The sequence below is a fragment of the Glycine max genome, chromosome 10 (assembly GCF_000004515.6).
Source record: "Glycine max cultivar Williams 82 chromosome 10, Glycine_max_v4.0, whole genome shotgun sequence".
Classification (NCBI taxonomy): Eukaryota; Viridiplantae; Streptophyta; class Magnoliopsida; order Fabales; family Fabaceae; genus Glycine; species Glycine max.
Genome location: NC_038246.2, coordinates 43,029,300 through 43,046,525, shown reverse-complemented (window position 1 = coordinate 43,046,525; position 17,226 = coordinate 43,029,300). Strand labels below are relative to the sequence as shown.

The following is a 17,226-nucleotide window of genomic DNA, read 5'->3' as shown; positions in this document are numbered from 1 at the left end:
ATGTTAAATAAAGGCGTTCATACTCGTAGACTGATTTATGATTCAATTCAATCCAATACAAATTTTAATTATATAAATTGGGAGAAGTATGTATTCAACAATGTAAAATCAAATTTAGTACCAGCAGTTTCATTACAATGCATTCATGACCCCCATAATATTCAGCAGTATTAGTATGTATTCCTCATTTATTACTCTATTGAGAAGCCATCACATAAAAAAACCAAATAATGCATAAAACCAGATAAGCAAGAAACTAAAACTAACCTCTCTAGCATTTGGGTTGGGAATTTCTTTTAGGACTGAATCATATCCCTTCAATCACAATAAACAAACAAGTGAGCTTGCCATCTCATGGAAACTACCACCACCAACCCTATTCCAAAAAGTTAGAGCCTTTGAATAGCAGGAAGAGAAAGCAGGAATAGAATGAAATGCGAAAAATGAAAAAAAAGGAAAAAAAAGTACTCGAACCAAAATTAGCTCCACACCTCAGAGAACGTACTAAGGTAGAACCAAAACAACACACTCAGATCTGCCATGGAGCAAGAATCAGTCGCAAACCCGGATACCAGTTTCATCTACCAACTAGGCATTTCCTCTAGCTACCGCAAGCATCATCACCACCAAACAATTCATTCTTAGTTTCAAAATCTAATATCTATTTAATCGATGTTTCGGCTAGCAAAAATACAAATTTTTGAAAGATAATTTAATCACCTTTAAAATAGATTAAAAATATAATTTAAATGCTTAAATCCAATTTTGGTCCACATTTATAATTCTTCTATATATCAGTGACAAGAACAAGAATCAGTATACAGCGATTGCAATACAAAAGAACAACGGTATTAAAATGTGGTTTTTTTTTAAATAAAAAAAGGCAACTTTAATTTCGCCAAAAATTCTTTTCGTTACAAGTAAGCTTCGAAATATACATCGAGTAAAAATATCGTAAGAACACTTTTGAACAGTTAGAAAAAATAAGACACGTCGCAGAAACTGAATAGAACAGAAAGCATAAAACAAAACGTACAATTGCACACAAGTAATACAACATACAGCACTCCATCGTGCTACCAGCTCTATCACATAACCAACCTGCAATAATACAATGCAACCCCTGCAATTCTATAATACAATTGCACAAGAACATAAGCATGTATACATAGATACAATCCATTTAAAAGAACAAAACAAAATCAGGTTCCAATATAGGTTACCACAAAATCTACAAAACACCATCCACTCTACTCAATAAGCTATGACAACAACATTTTTCGATGAATTGAATTGTAGTCATCACCATGATGCAGCAGAACGTTAACTGCCACAACTCAACAAAATTTCAAATTGCACACTCATTTAAACCATTTAAGACGTTGAGAATCCGGCGCATGGTTAAGAGGAGAAAAGAATAAGAGGATCAACATAGACCTGTTGAAAGAAGAAAAACGGTAATAAAAGAGGATAAATATAAAATTAAAATTCTCCCAAAATATACATCTCGTAAACCCTAAAATTCTCAGAAACGCGTTCAAGAGCTAGTGAACTTGGTTACAGCCTTGGTGCCTTCGGAGACAGCGTGCTTGGCGAGCTCACCAGGGAGCACAAGACGAACCGCAGTCTGGATTTCGCGAGAGGTGATGGTAGGCTTCTTGTTGTAGCGCGCGAGTCTGGAAGATTCTTGAGCGAGCTTCTCGAAGATGTCGTTGATGAAGCTGTTCATGATCCCCATGGCCTTGCTGGAGATCCCGATGTCAGGGTGAACCTGCTTCAGCACCTTGAAGATGTAGATCTTGTACGTCTCCACGCTCTTCTTCGTCCTCTTCTTCTTCTTCTCGCCGGAGGCTGCGTCCTTCGGGATCTTCTTCTCGGCTTTTGTTTTCTCCGCCGGAGCCTTCTCCGCCGCGGGCTTCTTCTCTGCAGGTTTTTTCTCTCCCTTGGCCATGGATTGGAAAATGAGTGAAGAGAATGCGAATTCGAGAGTGTAAAAGGAGGTGATGCTGAGTAACGGAGATGAGCGATATGAGTGAAGCGGTGAGGTGTGGCTTATATAGGAATGGTTGGTGGAAGCTGATTGGTTGTATTTATGGTGCGCGGATTGATGACGTGGCAGAATGGGTTTCGGTTTGGAGGGAGATTTTCGAATCCGGGTTTCGTGATTTGTACATATTGTTTGGCGGGTCCTTCTTTTGGGGTATGGGCGTTTGAATTTTGGAGTTTAGGGTTGCATGTTTAAGAAGATAATTTTAATTTGGGTCGGATTAATTAATCAAGTAATAAGTAATAATAGGACAAGAGTAATCCGATCTGGTTTTTTATATATTTTATTAGGGAAAAATCCACCATTTTAATGCTAAATTAAAAGGGGTGGAAATTTATTATTGGATTTTGATATTGTAATATGTTTAACCTGGATTATAAATGAAATTAAAAGAAATAGTTAGGAATAATGTATTGTTTAGTAGTTTTAGTTTTTTTAATTCTATGATTTTTTATTTTTAAAGTTATATTTAGTTTCTACATTTTTTTCTTGTATAAATCATTTGTTAGCATGTTAATTTTTTGTATGGTAAAGAACAATTAATGATAACATTGAAAATAAAATAAGAATATTATTTAAGCAATATCAAAAATAATAAGACCAAAATTCTATCCAAAACATTAAGAAATAATAAAAATATGATATAATAATTAAGACAGACAACAACATAGTATTAAAACAAATTAGATAACAAGTTTTGGAAAAAACATGCAAAGTCAACTAGTTGACCATCCACTATATCCTTCTACATTCTAGCACGAGAAAGATTTATTCCTGGATAAAGAATGGCCACTTGCTTTAATGCATGTTTGAAGTGTGTCTCATATTGATCAAACCCAACCATTTATTTTGCTTCACACAAAGTCATCTTTAACAAAAGACTTGACTCTAACTCCTTTATCCTTTCAAGCAATTTTAATTCCTTTTTTTTCCAAATTCTCCTTAACTTTCAATAAATCTTCAACATCTTCCACCATTGATTGTAACAAGGATTGTGTGTAACAACTTGAGCTCATTAGACAACCTTTCAACCTCCTCATTCTTTTTATCGATCTCTCCTTTTAACACAATTATATATTTATTCAAATTACTTACACAATCGATCATCTTTTATTGTTGTGCCCTTATGTTGCCATATTAGTGTTCAATCATTTGCGACAACATTATCGATGAGTGATATAAGTGAATTGATAGGGAGTAGTTTATATAGGAATGGAAGGTGGAAGTTGATTGGTTGGGTTTATTGTGGGAGGATTGAAGATGTGGCCAAAATGGGGTTTTGGTTTGGAGGAAGATTTTTGAATCTTGAGTTTCGTCTTTTTGCTTACTAGTTTTAGTATTCGTGCAATGTACAAGGGCATAAATAATTCATTGATAAATATTATAGATATTGTATTAACAATATATATTTGTTAATATTAATTTAAGCCATCGTTACCTTTTTATGTTAAGTTTTAATTTATACTATTTAAATTGTATATAGGTTTTAATGTGTGAAAATGAGAGAAAAAATATTTATCTATAACAATTTTAAGATTTTCAACTTTAAATATCATGTTATAAATTTTATTTAATTTGAATTGAATTTAAGTTTTAGATGTTAATATAATTTGAGGTAAATTGTTAATCTCATGATTTAAATGTAATTTTTCTTACTTGTTTTCATAATATATATATATATATATATATATATATATATATATATATATATTAATAAATTTACATATAGGAATCATAGTACAAAAGAAAACTATAAAATATTGAATATTTATTTAAGTGAGAAGATAATAAATAAAAAAATAATTTTTTCCTAAAACATGTTTTGCGATATTAATTTTGAATGAAGAATATAATAACAATTACATGAATTTACATTGATTTTTTCTTATGTAATTAAGTAAAAGATATATATATATATATATATATATATATATATATATATATATATATATATATATATATATATATATATATATATATATATTGAGGTGTGGTTTATATAGGATTGGAAGATGAAAATTGTTTGGTTGGACTTGCTGTGTCCAAATTGATGATGTCAAATAATGACTTTGATTTAAAGGAAAATTTTAAATATCAAATTTCATGTTTTATGGAATCCTTCTTTTGGGATATTGGCGGGAATGCTTAAGTTTTGGAGTTTAGGATGAGTTGCATGTTTAGAGGATAATTTCAATTTTGATCAAATTAATCAATTAATTAATTAATCAAGTGACAATATGATATGAGTAATCTAATATGATTTTTGATATATTTTATTAGAGTGAAACCATCATTTCAATACAAAATAAAAAAAAGGATGAAAAGTTATTATTGAAATTTGATATTGTAACATGTTCCATTTGGATTATAAATTAAATAAAGAGAACTTGTTAAGAATAATGTATTGCTTAGAGGAAATTATAGTCACTCCTTGATCTTTATATTTTTTTTAAAATGCCCACAATATTACTATTTTTCTATTCCTGCGTGCACTAACATCTTTGATGTTTGAAAATATTACATTAGCACCCTCTTTATATATTACACTAATACTCTATAAGAAAGGTTGATCTAAATAATAAATGTTGAAATATTTTGTGTAATTAACAAAAAAAACTATGGAGTGTTAGTATAATTTTAGGCTAAAAATTATATTTAAAACTTTTATGCCAAATTCATATTTTGGTCTTCTTATGATTCTCGATCAATCATTTTGGTGTCCCTATTTTTTTGCGATTTTTGTCCCCCTCATTTAAAAAATCGACAATTTTGGTTCAATTTTTTATTTTTCATACATTTATTTATTTTATTTTTATATTTTAATTAATTAAATTATTTTTATGGCATCTTAAGTGAAGTATGTTGGGGTTTAGGGTTTAATTGAACCAGAATAAAATAGATAATATATATATATATATATATATATATATATATATATATATATATATATATATATATGCAAACTTGAGGATTGAACCAAAAATTTAAATTTTCTAAAACAGGAGACCAAAATTGTGAGAAAAATAATAAGAATACTAAAATTGTGAATTAAGCATTATAAAGGAAACAAAATTACAATGAAGTCAAGTTTTTGCAATGAAAATACATACAAAATTTTAATAGTTACTTAGTTTATGTATTTTTTATCGTACAAATGTTTTGTTAACATGTTATTTTCCTAGTTAAGAGCACTTAATGATGACATTGAAAACAAAATAAGAGTATCAACATTGAAAATAACAGTTAAAATTCCATCCATAACATTGAGAAATAATGAAATACAACATAACAATTGTGATAGACAACAACATAACATTAAAACAAATTAGGTAGTAGGGTTGGGGAAGGCGATGCAGAGTTAACTAGGTCCACAATATCTTTATATATTCCAACACCAGAAAAATCTATCCCTAGATGAAGAATGATTACTTACTCTATTGCACGTTTGAAACTTGTTTCATATTGATCAAATCCAATAATTTATTTTGCTTCACACTTGGTCATCTTTAACAAAAGATAGACTCCAACACCCTTACCCTTTCAAGCAATTTTATTTTCTTCTTCTCCAAATGTTCCTTAGCTTCCATTAACTTTTTAGCATCTTCCATAATTATTCGTAACAAGGCTTGTGCATCTTTCAAATCATGCTTCATTTGATCCACCTAGTTAGCTTTTTCTTAGTCAACTTAAACTCACTAGACAACCTTTCAACCTCCTATTTCTTTTTATTAACATCTCCTTTAAACAATGTTATATCTTTGTTAATATTACCCACATAATTGACCATCTTTTTTTGTTGTGCCTGAAAGTTGTTATATTTTTTTCAATTGTTTGTGACGACACCATTGAACAGCTCGAATTAGCTTTAAGCACTTTTCACGTGCCCATTTGATCTAAGTTCTTAACCTTTTCATAATTGTCAAAAACAATGTTACACTTATTGATTACTTTTTTCTAGAGGAGACTTCCTACTTCCTACTGATTGCATTTCTCCTTTAGTTTCTACATCGCATAACATCTTTCTCCAATCAGTATTTTCCTTCACCATTGGGAACAATACATGTGTTTGCATTAAAATATTGTTTGGACAAATCGAATTTACATTGTAGTTGTCCTCAACTCCTTCTCGGATCCTTTTCCTAGTTGATTCACCATATTGTGTGGGCGATGAATTAACCATAACAGGTTGCTTAATGGGTGCAATGACCATAACTTTACATATAAGTTTAACATTATTCATCTTGAATTCTTTCAACTATGTAACACCAAGCGGAGTGACGGTACCTAAATCAAATCAATGTCAGTACAACAAAAAAATGCAAATAAAAATAAAAGTTTGGGAAGATACATAAAAAATGAAGAGTTATTCATAATTACCATCACATTTAATAGGATTGTTACACGAAAAAACAAGTTAATACTTCAATTGCTGTATAAACTTCTCCAAAGCTTCTCCTAACCATTGCTAATCCATTTTAATATGTATAATAGGGTTGCAGGTCCAATACAAGGGAAATTTTTGCTTACTGGTAACATCAATAAACAAGTTAGGATGATTAACTCCCTCTTTCACTTGAAAAAAAATCTATGCTTTAAGGCTTTATAACTCTTTAGGAAGGCGTGAAACAAAGAGTTTCTAAATCGATTGTTTAGAGAAACCCAGCCAACCTTTCCCATGCCTTTCACAACAAAAAACAAAAAATGGAACAACAAAAACACATTCAAGGAATGCTATTGTTCCAAACCTTCACACAACACTTTGAAAGTCTACACAAGCGTCCAACTATTAGAATGAAGTTGTGTGGGAGCAACATTTAATGTCCTCAGGCTGAAACCTTAGAATTTTGAGAACAAAAACTTCACACCTAACTTCAAGGATAAGGTATCATACATATATGTGAAACCCTTACAGCCAGTCGGGGGGAGGAGGGGACAAACCACCTCATTCGATCGACAAAGTCTCCACTTGTACTAATTTATCAACATTTTTGCTTGACATACTCTCTACTAGCTTTGAAGTGGTAAAAGTTGTTATGAATTTTCGGATATCATCTTGAACCCAATTATATTCATCCACTTAATCAATTGGTTCACAACCTTCATTTTCAGAGTGGTGGATTATGTGTAAAGCACTTACCTTTTCCTTAACATCCATGGTGATTAACTGATCATCATACTTTTTGTTTAAGTCAACAAAAACAAACTTATGGATAAAGTTTTTCCTTTTTTTTTGAGTTCATAACTTGAAGGCATTGGTTTTCTTGCATCCCCTTCCCTTTAAACTCAATCAATATCCCATGTTAATGTCGGAATCAAACCAACACACTCAAAATTATAACTCACAAACAAGAGAAAATGGAAAATCCTAAAATAAATAAACTAAAAATGTTTTTCTCTCTCTAGAACGTGTTAAAAATTATTAAAATTATTTGATATAATATTTAATGTCATATTTCTTGTAATATGTACTTTATAAAGAATTCTAAAAAGAATTCAATATTTTTCATTTAATAGCGGCAGAAAGTTGAATAAATTTTTTTAATTATTCAAAAGACATTCATTAACGACCAAATTCATTTAATTGTACTTACCTTTTGAAGCAATTGAAAACATTTAATCAATAAATATTTTCCTCGACAGCAGTTATTATTTTTATAAAACAAGTTTTAATATTCTCACCATTTGAATTTTTCTACCGGTTCATGAATGTTATTTAATTTAATTATTGTCATTTAATCAATAAATATTTTCCTTGACAGTAGTTATAATATTTTTACAAGAATAAGTTTTAATATTCTCACCATTTCAATTTTTCTACCGGTTCATGAATGTTATTAAATTTAATTTAATTATTGTCATTTCAAAATATTAAAAACATTGATTATTTTTAAAAACAATTAATTAATTAATTACCACAAATACTATAATTGGATTCGATGGCTGGGAGAAAAAATAATACGAATAATCATGTTTTTTCCTCTTTAATTTTTCAAATATATTTCTAGTGATATATTAATAAATTAATGAATAGATTTTGAAAAATGTAATATTTTATTCATCAATACTTTATTTTAATATATTAATGAATAAACCAAAAGGATTAACAAAATTTCTTATCTAGCTATAACCCTCAACCAACCGTAAATGAAATTAATCATTGATTCAATGAGTTAAAAACATCTGTAGTCTCTAACTGAAGATTTAAATATGTTTGTGGTGCATGTAAGTTTGTATTTTTTAAATTTTGTTCCCTATAAAATTTTTGATCATTTTTAGTTATCATAAGTTTACACTTTTTCAAGTTTTGTTTTTGAAAGATATTTTATTTATTTTTAGTTCTTGGAAGTTTTTTTTTTTAAAATCTTGATCTCTATAAACACAAACTTATATCATAAAAACTATAAATGAAAAAATAAAATGTTAAAGGGACTAAAATTGTATAAAAAACTTACAATAATTAAAAATGATTTTTTTTTATCAGAACCAAAATTAAAAAATATAAACTTACAACAACATAAAATTGAAAAATCATATATAACCCTTTCAATATTCATAACTAAAATAACTATATAAAAACATTTTGAAAAATGAATCATTAATAAAATTTGAATATTACATTTTGAGTCATGATTTTTTTTATATTTATTAGTTTTACTAAAAAATATTTATTTTATACTTTTTATAAATCAATTTAGTTCCTCTTTAATTACCACTAATACCATTTTAAGAATAATGAATATTTTTTTTACGAAAAATTATATTCAATATGATTGATATATCAATTTTCAAAATCTATTCATGAACTTATTGATATTTTCCCCTATCATTTATTAATATCTTTGAATAAAATTAATTTGGTCACATTATTATCTTTCTAAATATTTAATTATTTGTATAAAATTATTTTTTTCTTGTCAGATTCTAATTTTTGGTTGGTGAGGGTGATTAAAATTATTTTAGTCAAATAAGAAAATTTTGTCAAAATAATTAATGTGATGAAATATTTTTCAAACATATTTTTAATGGTAAATAATTAATAATTAAAAATGATAGCTACAGTCTAATCATGGACAGCAAGGTTAGGCTGTGTGTGAAGAAAATAATAATATTCTTATGCGCGGTTAATCTTGAATAAAATACAAGATGCGAAACGAGAGAGAGAGAGAGTCACACCGACTCACACCTCACAACACGCACACTGACACGTCACACACACACACACACACACGCAACACAACAACGCAGAGAGAGAGAGAGACAAAGGTCACGTTGGATATGTAGCAGAACTGCTTCACCTTCTTCTCTTCTCTCCGCCTCCACCACCACTCCCTCACTCTCCACTCCCTCAATTCACAATCCTCACGTTGCCTCGTTCACATGAAACTCCTCTCGCCCTCCGTGTTCTCGCTCTCTCTCTGAATCACTCATCCTTATAATAAATAAATAATTTCTCGAAGAAGGAGAAAGAGGTTTTCATTGTTGTGGTTGTTGTAGAAGAAGAAGAAGCTGAAGAAGAATGGAGTCCACAGAATCTTCATACGTGTCTTCTCCCGAGGGACCGAGGAAGCACGCTGCATCGCCTCCTCCGAAATCGCCTTCGCTAGGTATATCTGATTCGATCCGATCTGTTTTCTCTCTCTTACGCTTTCGTTTTTTCGTTTCGCTTAACCATGCTCTCTGCTTCGCACAGTAATGTTGGTTAGGGGACTGAATGTCGGTGACGCTATTCCGCGGTCAACGCCCTTCATTCCCAACCCTAATTCTTAACATTGGAGCTTCAATGCTGTTTCTCGCTAGATTTAGATTCGTTTTCTTTTTCTGAAATGAAAATAATGAAAGTAGGAGTGTTATTGTGTCCTGTTTCGTGTGTGGATGCGTTTTTTTTCGTGGTTTAAGCTGTTTATTTTAACTTCTGTTTTAGTAATTGAATGATTGCAATTATTATGATTTCGGAGTGAAGTAATTGTGCCGACTTTATTCTTTTCTTCGGTTTTCAATTTTTGTAGATATCAAGCAACTTAGTGGGAATACTTTTTTTTTTTTGTCTTTTTTTTTTGTATGTCATTGAAGAAGCTAACGGAACTTTTTAGAATGCAATTTAAATTGGAGAAAGGTTGGAGTTATTTCTGTTTCAATAAATTTGGGGCATATTCTGCTGCACGCAATTACGTCATCTGAAACTTCGCTTTGGCTGTTGTCCTCGACATAAAAGTTCCGAAGATTCAGTTTGGTATCTGGGGAAAAGAATTCTGAATCGAGTTTGTCTTAAGATTTATTTTTTAAAATCTCATTCTAGAATTTTTCTCCTCTGTTTTATTTTATTTTATTTGTATACCACACTAAACTCGAAGGGAGCAATTTTGGTTTAACATAAAATGGGTAACCTTATATTGTTGTGAAGATTCAGTTTGGTATCGGGGGAGAAAATTTCAGAATCAAGTTTGTCTAATCACTCGTATGTTTTTTTTTTTAAAATCTTATTCTAGAACTTTTCTCCCCTGTTTTTATTTGGATACCATACTAAACTCGAAGGGAACAATTGTGGTTTAACATAAAATGAGTAACTTTATATTGTTGTAGGTTAGCTTCGTATAATGAAGTCGTTCTGCCTCTCAAGGGACTTTTTGGTTTCTGAGTTTATGGCCTTATGCGTGAAGGCTTCATTTCTTCCCGTTTTTTTTTTTTCCAGCTTTCTCTTAATATTTTCATTTGCTGATCAGACTTATCATGATTTTCATAGTGGTCGTAGGGAAGCACGGAACATCCTTTTATTTGCCGAGGCAAATTGTTTTTCAATATAAAATTTTGAGAAGAGAATTATGTTATTGAATGCTTATGTGAGTTGTGATGTTAGAAAATTTAAATTATTGCCAACTCTTATGTTACTGAGAGAGTGCGAGACTAAGGAATTTTCTCACCTTTGTATGAGTAACTTAAGACTGTTACTTTTCTGCTTAGTAAAATAAGTATGAAATATGTATACTCTGCATCTGTTCTGTTTTGTGGGTACAAAAGTATATTCACTGAAAAATTACCTTTGCCTATAAAAAAAGTATATTCACAGAAAAAATATAATGGTTTGACTTTTAAAATGCTTACGTGAATTTATGTAATAAATTTTTTTTCCAACAAGAAACTTCAATGCTAGACTGATTTGTGTTTTATTTTTACTCTCATTTTCTAATATTTGAATTATATTTTTTTTCTGAACTGCATCCATTTGTACGCAAAAGTTTTAACTTAATTCTTTGTTACTAATTTTATGTTTATTTCTTTCAGATTCTGAGGAGAAGCCAACATACATTAGGTTTCTAGTATCAAACTCTGCGGCTGGTTCAGTTATTGGAAAGGGCGGTTCAACTATCACTGATTTTCAGTCACAATCTGGAGCACGAATCCAGTTGTCACGTAATCATGAATTCTTTCCTGGAACTACTGATAGGATTATCATGGTATCTGGCGCAATAAATGAAATACAGAGGGCTGTAGAACTTATCCTTTCTAAGTTGCTCAGTGAGGTAATCTCTATGACATTAATTTAATTAGTTATTGGAAGAACATATGTCTTACATGCTTCTGAACTTAATTTGCTATCTGATTAGCTTCATAGTGAGGATGACAATGATGCTGAGCCAAAGACAAAAGTGAGACTCGTTGTTCCTAATGGTTCATGTGGTGGAATAATTGGCAAGGGAGGTGCTACCATTAGGTACCATTACTCTTCTTTGTCAAGTTGTACGGCCTAACTGTTTTGCCATGTTTATGAAATGTGTACTGATATAAGTAGTCTTTGGTGCTTGTCTTTTTCAATTTCTGTTCTGGTATGCATTGACTTCAATGGGTTATATTTCCTGTATGGATGCTGGTTTATTTGTGCCTGAGCTTTTATTTCCCCTCCTGCTAAAAAAAGAATGCTGTTGCCTATTGTTAGGTCAACTATTATTTTCATTGCAGGATCCTTTCTCTATGCTTTAATGTTATTCATAATCATAGATGGAGATAAAAAGCTTAGCTTATACATTTTTTTGCCATTGAACAGGTCATTCATTGAAGACTCTCAGGCTGGCATAAAGATATCTCCTCAAGATAATAATTACTATGGACAGAATGATAGGCTAGTGACGCTGACAGGATCTTTTGATGAACAGATGCGTGCAATTGAATTAATTGTTTCAAAGTTATCTGAAGATCCTCATTATGCACAGTCCATGAATTCTCCATTTTCATATCCTGGTCAGTATCATATTTCCATACAAAGGAATATCCATTGTCCATTTGTTGATTTTGTTAGTGTGCTATCCATGTTTATGTAAGAGTTTTGAAACCTGACTGTGCTGGCTGGTTCGACCTGTAACTGGTCACCCTGCTTGGTGATCTGGTAGGTTATATAATTATAAACCTTTAAATCTAAATTCAAATTGTTGAAAAAGCTGGAAATTTGCTGTAAATTGAATGAGCTGTTTGAACTATTAGCGGCTCAAACAGTTTGGGTGGTGAACAGTAACTATTACTCTCTTTTGTCTCCGCCTTAATTTATTAGAAAGAGAAGAAAAATTAAGAGGACAAGATCTATGTTTGAGATCAAATCCATGTTTTTGATTTTGAATGATTGTGAATTAGGCTTTAATCTATGTTTGAGATCAAATCCATGTATTTAGCAACAAGAATACTGTCTAAACTTGAATTGTATGTTCCTTGAAACATGTACCTTGCTTCACTTAATGCACATGCTAACTTTGCTCCTTGTGGCTTGGATCTGCACAACCTTGATTTGGAAGTCATCAATTTCAAATTTAATTCATAGATTTTCTTTGTATCATCATTATTCAATTTCATATTCACTACAATACTGTGTATGAAACTCATTTTTTCATAAATGTTTTTTGCAATAAAAAGGATATTTTTGTTTCTTATCACAATTTTTTGCTTAAAGCTCTGTCCTGATCATAGTTATTAGTATCTTACAATTTGTATCCCCGTTCGAAACAAAAACCATGTCCAGCGATACAAATTGTAGCATGAATTGTTTTTAAGCTTGAATCGATCTCCGTATCGCATGAATTGCTTTTGAAGCTGTCTCCTATGATCCAAAAATGCGGGTCGCAATAACAATCCTGTTGGGTATGCGGGATCCAACTCTGGAAAAAGCATTTCAGATATTTTTTTTCAGGAAAAAGAAGGAAACTGCCGTTTTCAGTTTCGCATGTGCGCTCAAACTAAAATTTCAATTCTTAGTTTTTATTTTCAATTATCTATTTTTTCCCTTATATTCAAATGAGAGGCTCTGTTATTATGCTTCAACCAATTTCATAGTGAGAAGAGAAGTGTGACTGTGCAAGTCGATGTGCCACTCAACAGCTTATGCTTTTTGTAATTTTTAATTGCCTTTTGTCTTCTTGTGATGGTTACTTTTTATTGTGGTCTCATGAGTCTATTTCTTGTAGCTTATAATTTCCGCTCTCTTATTATTTTTTTGTAATCTTTATGGCTTCTATTCTTTTAATTTCTCATCTCTTATTTGTTATGTTCTTTTTTGAGGTACAAGACTTATTTCTACCTATTGGTCCTACTTTTGTAGGGTTTGAATACTTTGGGCAGTTACTATTTTTTGTTCTTTTGATTTATGACTTGAATATATCATATATTAGGTTTTTTTTTTTTTTTTGCATTGTCACTGATGTTTACATAAAAATGTTGTATTTTATTGATCATGTATCTTACGATTCATAATACGATTTGATTCACGATTCGTAAAATAGCTTTTCTGATTCATGATTTGATCTCGATTTGATAACCATGGTCCTGATATGTGAGTTGGTTTCCTAATTGATTTTCTGTAAGTAACAGTTTGAAAAGAAATCGCATTTCTTATATTTTTCCTAACATTGCTTGTAATATTGAAACAAGTTCTTCCCTTGTGTTGTTCTTCCCATACTTTCTTCTAGTGAATTGGGCTTGTAAAGGAGAGAATTGGTAACTTTTCTAGAGTAGCTCAAGCATTGTTCATCTTATGTTGTAGATCTTCTTCATATATTGCCTCTTGGTCTTGAAGTGTGGTTAATGCATAGGTATACTTAGTTCTGAAATTTAATTACAAATTGTAAATATTGAGAGTTGCTAGGATATCTGGTCACTTCAACCTGGTCAGACTCTTTAATATCATGTAAGGATCAATTCAATTCAACCTAAGTGCTTAACCTGTCAGATTGAGGCTCAATTCTGGTTTATATCTCCAACAATGATATTTATTGAAATAAAGCAGCAATATGCAACCTTGGATGTCTCTATCAAAACAACAGTAGAGAGTATACTTAAAATATGCTCATTTTTGTAGCTATTTATTTTAAAATCAGGTTATGCTCTTTTTATGGCAGTGAAAATGAATTTAATATGCTGTGGTTTGTATAACTAGTTATGTTTTGTGGTGAATAATTATTGGTGAGTTTGATGCTAATTAAAATTTATTTATCATACACTTTAGGTGTTTACTTCTCAGGTTATCAGGGTGTTCCATACACATATGTGCTTCCGTCTGTTGCACCACCGGCATACAATGCAGTGAATTACAGACCAAATGGTGCTGCTGGAGGAAAGCTCCAGAACAGCAAGGTTCTTCCATTTCCATTGATTTAATCTTGTTTGAAGTTTTTCATTTTGTAAGTTGCCAAGTTTCAGACACACACACACACAAAGGAAAGATTATAAATTATTTTCTTTTTGTTTGTAATCCCAGCAAATGTCACTTTTTTCTTTTAATCCCTGATGACATGACACTTTTAATAACGAGGCACTTGATGATGTAACATTTTTTTTGGTATTAAAAAATCCTTTTTATGGATGATGTCATCAATGATGGAAGGCTGCCAGCCACAACAGCTTTTTCTCAGTGGATACTAATGGGAGGGACCAAAAGTGCTTTCATTTAAAAATCCAGGGACCAAAACAAAACAAAAAAAATTGTAGGGACAAAAGGCAAAAATAGGTGTATTTGTAGGGATTAGAAACATATTTAAGCCTTTGCACAAAGACTCTAGTGTTGCTATCCTAAATCTTTTTTTCAATGGTACTTAATAATCCTTTTAACTTTCATACTTGAAGAGGTAATTTGTGTTGCTTGTAATTTGTGTGGTTAAAACTTAAAAACTGTTCATGCACTCATTTCAAATCATATATGGAGTAGTAATTTTCTAGTCAGTGTTTTAAATTCTGGATAGCAGTGTGTAGCGGCCTTCCCCAAAAACGTAATAGTGGTTGCTAGCTGATATTTTGAAAATTTTTATATATAGTCTATGTAATGTATATTATACTATATACATTTAAATTCTCAAAAATGATAGAAATTGCTCAAAATAATGATATCCATAGTTATCAATAAAAAGTCATGGTGTCTTAAAAAAAATACAAGTAAATACTGACATAAGTCAAATAGGGGTTTCTTAGATAGGAATCATCAATCATTATATTCTAAATCCAAGTCTTTATCATTTTTACTACTGTTACAGCTGTATATTTTATTTTTGGAAATTGAAATCCCTAAAATTGCTCTCCTCCCCCCAAAACAGAGCAATAGAAAAGTGGAGAGCCAAGGACTGATCCTCCGTTTGCAATCATGTGCAGTAGTTCAGTTTGCAGTAAAGCCTTGGGATCTTATCAGTATAACTACAAAGGCTCCAATGCTCTGTTTCATGGCCAAAAATGCCTCAGAAAACAGAGCAACAGAGAAGAATGGAGATATTCACAAATTTGTGTTTTGACCTGAGAGGATTGAAAGTTAATTTTTGGGTGCAATGCTCTGGTTGGTTTGGACATTCTGCTTCAAACAACTAGAACACAAAAGGGACCTGATTTCAGCTGCCATAAGTTGTTCACCTTTAGGACTAGGGGGGGTATTGTTAGTTCGGTTAGAAACTAGTTAGTTAGTCAGAAATACAAGGGGTTATGTTTGAAAGAAGGGAAATGGTCCTGCAACTGATTAAGCTCTAGCAAAGATACCAATTTCTATCAGTGTGTGTAAAATCTTACAAATATATGGAAATATTAATTTATACGAGTCTTGAAAATGAGAACAGGATAACAATATTAGAATCCTAAAAGAAAATAAAATGTTTGTCAAATAGAAAAAATGTCTATAATCAATAGTGAATGAGAAAACTACTTGTCTTTTTCATGTTTAAAACCTTGCATCCTTAATTGGTGATTTGCTTTATCAGATTGAACTTACGTATATTCTGTTCTTTGCCAGGAGGAGCGGAGTAACTCATTGACCATGGGTGTTGCAGATGAGCATATAGGATTGGTTGTTGGTCGTGGTGGAAGGAATATTATGGAAATTAGTCAGGTTTGCTGTGCCTAACGGTATTCCTTGGTATATTGTGATTACTCATACAATAAACTAAGTTGAATGACTTCTGCCTTTTCAGGCTAGTGGGGCAAGGATAAAGATATCAGATAGAGGTGATTACGTATCTGGAACAACCGATAGGTAGGAATTTGTTCACTAAAAAAATTTGCTTGCTTTATACCCCAGTATAACAAAAATCATTAAGCAAATGACTTGACATAATATATTTGACGGTAAATGTTTTATGTGTTTCTATTTTTTTATTACAGGAAAGTTACCATAACAGGATCCCAGAGAGCAATACGTACAGCTGAATCTATGATATTGCAGAAGGTTGCTTATGCTACCGAGAGGGGGGTGATGGAGTAGTTTGCTACTGCACTTGTCTGCTGTTAGATGCTTAATGAATCTGCTTGCTAATTGCTTATACATTTGCTGAATTTTGGGATTTGTTTGCATAAATTATCATCACTTATTATACCTTTGAAGATTTTTATTGTAGCGGGAGAGGGCAGGAATTTTTTTTTTCTTGAATTGAGAGCGGTCTTCTAGAATTTCTTCTCAAACCCCGTCATCAGACAAGTTCGATTGGAAAGTGCATTTGCACATTTCCAAAATGTAGTATTTAGAACTAAATTCTTTTTTTTGTAATTCAACAGGTGCTAATGTCATATATGATCTGTGTATCCTCAATCACTAGCCTGAGATAGGATATGAAAATTGTTTTGTGATAGCAACTGAGAATCAAGAATTCACTTGTGAGTTGTCAGAACCTCAGGCCCGTGTTGTGTTTCTAGTTTTTCATAGATTAATATGATGACGACTTATAGGCCACTAT

At 31.3% G+C, this 17,226-nt stretch overlaps 2 protein-coding genes across 3 annotated transcripts; one reads left to right on the top strand and one right to left on the bottom strand.

The window, feature by feature from the left end:
* Window positions 1–1,050: 1,050 nt before the first annotated feature.
* Window positions 1,051–2,028, bottom strand: LOC100305731 (histone superfamily protein). Its single transcript, NM_001248992.3, has one exon. The coding sequence runs from the start codon at window positions 1,949–1,951 to the stop codon at window positions 1,538–1,540; it is 414 nt and encodes a 137-aa protein (NP_001235921.1). The 5' UTR covers window positions 1,952–2,028; the 3' UTR covers window positions 1,051–1,537.
* Window positions 2,029–9,181: 7,153 nt separating this feature from the next.
* LOC100783639 (protein BTR1) lies at window positions 9,182–17,081 on the top strand. 2 transcript variants are annotated; one of them, XM_006589291.4, is made up of 8 exons: window positions 9,182–9,651; window positions 11,327–11,565; window positions 11,650–11,756; window positions 12,087–12,280; window positions 14,544–14,656; window positions 16,290–16,385; window positions 16,468–16,529; window positions 16,658–17,081. In XM_006589291.4, exons 1-8 carry the CDS (start codon window positions 9,564–9,566, stop codon window positions 16,755–16,757), a joined length of 999 nt encoding a protein of 332 aa, XP_006589354.1. In that variant the 5' UTR covers window positions 9,182–9,563; the 3' UTR covers window positions 16,758–17,081. The 2 variants fall into 2 exon arrangements, with proteins under 2 accessions (XP_006589354.1, XP_003536289.1); XM_003536241.5 differs by having other exon boundaries at window positions 14,529–14,656.
* Window positions 17,082–17,226: the final 145 nt, after the last annotated feature.